Below are 6,594 nucleotides of genomic sequence, written 5' to 3' on the forward strand. Positions count from 1 at the left end.
AAATCCAATAGAGTTCACAATTTAGTAAAATGAGAGCATTAGTAATATATATATATTTCACAATGGCCAGTCCTTTATTATTATTTTATTTATTCTTTTTTCAATTTGTATCATATTATCATTTGTTATTTTGTTATTATTCATGTTTAATCATTTATAAAGCACTTTGGGTCAACTCTGTTGCGTTAAATGTGCTGACTTGATTTAGTTGAATTGGTACATTTAGAGAATGTAACATTGCTTCACTTAGGTTTGGGTGGAATTGAGCACACTTAGAAAGTGTGGACTTGAGGGCCTGAATTCAAGCACTACAGTGTGATATTGTATTATAAAATACTTCATTGGCAGAGAGCGTTATGTTTTTACTCACAAGTAGATTCATTTATTTTAGTTTGAAGTCATAAAAGAAATATCATGTCACAAGGCAAAGTGAAAAAAAAAAGTTCCAGTGTGGAATACAAGAGGCTTCAAGCCATACATACCTTTCAAATGAGGTCATCCCTGACATTCTGACATAAAAAGCTGAGCAAACATTTCTCAGACAACCAATATGTGAACAGAAAAACAAACAGACAAGGAAAAGAACAACAAGAACTACAAACAACTAGATTAGTCGAAATCCTGACAAAATATGGTGCTTTGGAGAACTTTGGAGAGACAGGACTGTCCATAGACATCAGATAAGAATGACACCCATTGGAAACGATAAGAAAAAAGATAGACTAAAAAGATAGTAACTATGGAGCCGAAACAATTCAGTATCCATCAATTCAATACACCCTGATCATAGGCAGCATACATGATACTGTATTTAATACAGTTTGAATACAGTTAAAATATGGTACATACATATGCATCTAGATAATACATTATTCAGCCCTTGCGGCATTTTGTTTTTCCTTGTCAATCCTCTGTTAATGTCCTGTCCTATCAACTCCACTGAATCCTGTTCTAAGTCTCAGCTAGACATAAAATTCCCCTCTCATCTATGACCTCTCTCCAGTATGTGAACCTGGGCTGTCCACTCTATCAGCGAGAAGATTTCTGGACGTCATGGCAGCTTTACAGGTGTGTAACACCCAATCTTTAAATACGTAGGGCAGAGAATGTGTCTCCACCAAGTGACTAGACAAATCAACTCATAATACACAACGCATGCATCATTTGGCCCTTGAGAAAATACACCCATAACATGCATTATATAACCTTACATAACCTGCTGGGTTAGTCATAATCCCATTCTAGCAAATCCATAAAAGTAGCATGGAGCCCATACAATTAAGTAGGCCAATGAAATACTCTCTAGCATCTGACAACATGCTGGATGGGAGAAATTCCATGTAAATGTCTAAAATTGAAATATACAATGAACATTTCTATATAAATGGTCTGGTTTATGTTATGTTATGTTATGTTAATGTTCTGTTGATCTACTTCGCAGAAGTCTCTTCTTGCTTTTGCTCAGATGTGGCACATTTCAGTTTCTGCTCGCTAGCGCGCCTGGATCTCGTGCTGCTGTGGGAAGAGCCGGGCCCTGGAGGCCATGGCTGCCTTGCGGGTGTAGGTGGTGCAGCGGGCGAAGATCTCCTGGGTCTGGGGCCGGGGGGGCACTCTGGGCGGGACACCGGCGGTGGTGGGGCTGCCGCTGGGGCTGGGACTTCCGCTGGGGCTCGTCTCACCGCTGGACACCCCGGATGCCTCCTCCGCCTCCGTCCCCGACAGGCTCCCTGAGGAGCTGAAGCTGAAGTCGGTGTCGTCGCTGGCTGTGCTCATGCTGCTCTTGCGGCTGTCCGGCTCCTGGTGGTCTGCGGAGGCAGGGGCGGATGCCGCACCATCGGGCATGCTGTGGGCACGCACTCGGCTTGGTTCTAGAAGGTTCTCCATGGAGCGGGAGTGACTAGTCGGGGCCAGCTGTCCACGCGGGCTGCCCGACAGCTGGGACAGGTTGAAGGTAGAGCTGTGGAGTTTCTTCTGGAGGCCAACGTACGGGTTGTTGTAAGGTTGGAGATACATGGAAGGCACATAACCAACCCTGCCATTGTATCTGCCAAGTAACAAGATCAGAGAGTCATTAAAGCTGATAAAATTGATAAGCACATAATACATTCTCACCTGACATCTGTAAGAGAGGTCAATCATTGACCAGCATTAGATTAAAAAAAAGTCACATCTATCTTTTTGTTTTCGCTCTCAGACAAAACCAACATAATGTTCTGAAATTGATACGTCAGGAGCCCAGCGGGCAATAAGTTCAGGTTTTACTACATGATGATGTCTGGAAACATGCTCTTGAAAGGTATTGCGAAATCTGGAAAGGAGCCATTGGAATTTCCTCAGCACTATGTGTTCAAACAGCACTACGTGGCTAACAAGTGGAAACTCTTCCTGCCAACCCGCCTTCATTCGCTTTCCTACTTCCCAGCCGGACGTTATTGGAAAACGCACCTGATAAGCCACCAGCCATCATCAGACTTGCGCAACACTTCCACCACAGAGCCAATGTTTACTGATACTTCATCTCTTTTTTTAGAGATATAGTTTCTTGCTGCACAGTACAATGTATCTGTTGGTAGATGACATATAGTAAATAAAAAAAACATATGAGACAAATAATTAGTTTGTAGTCATATAAATATATTACATTTGAATAATTCATGAAATAGACATTTAATAATATTGTAATTCTTTGATTTGTGTTATACATTGATTTTTACTGATTATATACTCTGTCTCAGTGCATTTTGGGCTGGCTGGCATTTTGCATGATGAAAATGAGATGGTTTCTTACCTTCAAAGGAAGCAGCATCCAAATAATCCTCGTCATCTTCCTCATCACACGGCTCCAAGAATGGGGCAGGAAACCATGCAAGACATTTCGCCTCATTCTCCACAAGCCACCAGCCTGCCAGACCAGAAACATGGATGTTCAATCTTTATGTCTGCTGTCAGACACACACACACACACGCACGCACGCACGCACACACACACGCGCGCGCGCACACACACACACACACAGCACATAGCACACAAAGCTCCAAAATGATAAGCCTGAAACATGAACCTATACAACCTGTGTTTCATATATCCTAGCTATGCACTTAACAAATGAATTCTACTCTGGGCTGAGACAAGCTTCCATTGTTCACACAAGTGAAGTGACCCAACAAGAAACTAGAAGAATCATGTGAGTATCACAAAAATGGAATTTCTTTAAGTCTGTGTTTGAAGGAACAGACCCAAAGAATTGCAATTTGCAATGGTAAAAGACAAGCATGGGTTGACAGACATACTGTACCTTTTTGGTCTTTGATGAGGACATCCAGGGTTTCCTCTACATCCACTTTGAAGGGTCTATTCTTGGTGTCCTTGGTCTCGTAGGGGGCAACAGTGCGGTAGGTCTGAGTCATGAAAGGTTGGGTGACGTTGCCCATACTGAGGCGCTTGCTTTGTGGATTTGCTGACCCTTCTCCTAGGTCATCTGATGGAACTATAATGACGCTGTAAGAGAAAGGGTGGTAATTTAGCCATGTATAATATTACCAACATCAAATAATTTAACAATATAATTTATTCAGATGGTCTTCACTTGTCTTACTTGTCCTGTTTTACTTGTATTCTGCACAATGACAATCAAGTTGAATCTAATCTAATCTAATTTAGTCCACAGAGAACAAAGAGAAGACTTTGAAGAAGATTTTGAGACTGTCGCTATGATATCTGACCAACCTCAAACAGAAAAAAAACCCACACACACCTGTTTTTGGCAAATTCTGGCTCTAGGTCATGATCTTTTGGCCGAAAGAACTGGGTGACCTCTGAACTCTGTGTGACGCTGGGGTCACACTGGAGCAGCTCTGTACAGTATTTCTCCAGAGCTTTGACCCGGTGGACACTCTTACTCGGTCCCTTCTTCTGGAAGTTCTTCTTCACGCCTATGGTTGAAAACAACGTGATATTTCAGTGCCATTGCAAATAAGGATTTAGCACACAAAGTGAACTACTGTACTATTTTATTTATACTGTACTGATATATTTGATAGTGGCTGGCTGGTATACTGCACCTCTGAATCTGGGGAGAATTCTGTCAGATTTGCGTAATGGAGTTGTCGATGGATGTTTCTTTTTCAGCTGTTTCTGTTTGAAGACAAGAGTTTTGCAAGTTCAGAGGAGTATTTTATAAATTATTAATATTATAATTTTTTTTTTTTTTCTGGAGATTTATTCCAACTTACATGGAGTTTTTTGAACTCTTGGAATGATCTGTAGATGATCACCTCATTCCTATCAGACCAGACCACAGAGATCATGAACATCTGCAAAAAGTTAATAGAAGATTAGCTGTATCTCAGCATGATGATGAGCATAAAATAGATGAAATAGTTGAATATACAGCATATGCAAGTACAGTGTGTGTGTGTGCGTGTGTGTGATAGAGAGAGAGAGAGCTGGAGGGAGATGTTCTTTGTCTTGATGGTCTTACCTTAACTTTATCTTTGTGCATCACTCCAATAATGCGCACATTAGCTGGAAAGCGTTGATCATCCATAACGAATAGAGCAGACCAGTGAGTCTTGTCACATGAGCGATGGGTTTGATACTGACACCCATCCCTGAGCTCCGTTTAAATACTCATGTCAAAGGCGGAGCCTGGAAAGAGAGATGGCGCACGTGCACCAGGAACAAAGCGAATTTGTCCGTTGACAGGAAATCAAGGCGTGCGGTTTGATGAGCCACCAACTTTCAACACCGAATATGTCCTGTCAACGAGTCAAATGCATTGCCATAAATAACCACGTGCTACACCCAACATAAACAAGTGGTATTTTCAAAGATATGATTGAGGCAATAACTGACATCGATTATGTCATTTCATTTCACTGAAATCGCGAGTTGATTAGGCTACTGTGAACATGGAACTGATCAAAATGTGTTTTTTAAAAAAACATTTTGAAAAAGTTTGAAAACTGTGGAAAAATAGTCTTAAGGCTAAACTTTGATACAGCCTACAAGCTGAAATTTGGTAGGCTAATGGGTGGAATTGTAGGCTGCACAAATTTGCCCCGAAGAAATGTTCAGAATTCTGGCAGCTAATTGGACGTTTTTTGGGGTAGTGAGTCAGATAGAAAGATAGATAGATAGCCTACTTTATTGATCCCCAAGGGGAAATTCAAGGCCTCAGTAGCATACAGACTGTAGCATACACAACCAACATGCACTTACAGCAGAAAAAGTATATAAATATAAAAAAAACTCCACTGCACGATAGAGACAGTATAAGATAAAAAATAAAAAATACTAAAATACTAAATATACTAAAAATATACTAAATCAAATATCCACATAGTGTGCTAAGGATGATCAAGCATGAGGCGCTTGCAGTGATAGGGCAGGGACTGATAGTGATGGGGACGAGACCGCCTATGCCGAGTCCGAGACAAGACCGAGTCTTTGAAGGGTCGAGACCGAGTCCGTTGGTTTTCAAATACAGTCGAGTCCGAGTCAAGACTGAGTCTTTGAGGAAGCAAGTCCGAGTCGAGACAGAGTCCTTTAGGAGTCGAGACCGAGTCGAGACCAAGACCATAAAAACATGTCAGTTTTCATATTCATGATTTAATATCACCCCAATTAATAATCAACAGTTAGGCCCAGGCTTGGAATTTCACCATTTTAGGGGCAAGGCCACTTGGCCTTCAGTTGGGCATATTTGGTGGGGGGCACAAAGGCCACATGTCAGGGCACCAAGGCCAAAGTTAACTATACAGTAGTGGGCTATAAAAATAATCAAAGTTGTATTTAGCCTATTCACACCAGTAGACCTGCATCACTGTATGAAACATTACAAAAACATGAAACATGACATATTACATAGAACTGTAAATCATCTGATCATCTAATATTTAGATGTCTAGGCTATATTTAATATTTATATTTATTTTATATTTGGCCTGTTATGGAATCATGTATTGAACAATTTAAGCACAGCTCAGCTTTAAGAAACTCAAATAGCCTAGATGCATGCTTAGCATTTTTTGATCATTAAGACTCCTTTCACAAACTCTTACTCAGCTGTATATCCTCTGATTTGAATATTTACCTATATCTAGGCAATATTTGTAACATTTATTTTGTATTTGGCCTGTTATAAAATCATGAAGAACAATTTAAACACATTTTGAAACCTAAAGACCAAAGTTGGAGACATGAATGTAGACCTTGCTGCAGATTACATTTTTTATTTAACCGGAATATACTCTGGAACGGCTCACTGTACAGGGGACTGCTTTATTTCTGGTAAGGTCTGCTGTTTATTCTGATATATGGTTTGTCATGTGTGGAACTAAGGGTTTGTGAAGTATTCCACCGAGATGAATGGGTAGGGGAGATGGGTATAGCACCTTATGTAGACGTTATGATTAAATTTAATTATATTATTTACTTTTCTCAAACAACCGCTCACCACAGCAATTAGCTGCTAACATCATTTAAAAGCTGAGAAAAAGCTCTTTCATGTGATGTGATACATGTGTCTGTGTGATGAGTAGGCTTAATGATTGCGAGTATTTCAACTGAGAATGGGTGAGTTTGGACGCACT

At 40.6% G+C, this 6,594-nt stretch overlaps 1 protein-coding gene across 1 annotated transcript; it reads right to left on the reverse strand.

The window, feature by feature from the left end:
• Positions 1-357: 357 nt before the first annotated feature.
• noxo1b (NADPH oxidase organizer 1b) lies at positions 358-4,572 on the reverse strand. The gene is made up of 8 exons (XM_048233878.1): positions 4,482-4,572; positions 4,234-4,314; positions 4,063-4,135; positions 3,756-3,933; positions 3,297-3,499; positions 2,789-2,902; positions 2,446-2,563; positions 358-2,044 (listed from the first exon to the last, which is right to left on the reverse strand). The coding sequence occupies exons 1-8, from the start codon at positions 4,545-4,547 to the stop codon at positions 1,492-1,494; spliced, it is 1,386 nt and encodes a 461-aa protein (XP_048089835.1). The 5' UTR covers positions 4,548-4,572; the 3' UTR covers positions 358-1,491.
• Positions 4,573-6,594: the final 2,022 nt, after the last annotated feature.

This window comes from Alosa alosa, chromosome 22 (genome assembly GCF_017589495.1).
Source record: "Alosa alosa isolate M-15738 ecotype Scorff River chromosome 22, AALO_Geno_1.1, whole genome shotgun sequence".
In the NCBI taxonomy this organism is placed as follows: Eukaryota; Metazoa; Chordata; class Actinopteri; order Clupeiformes; family Clupeidae; genus Alosa; species Alosa alosa.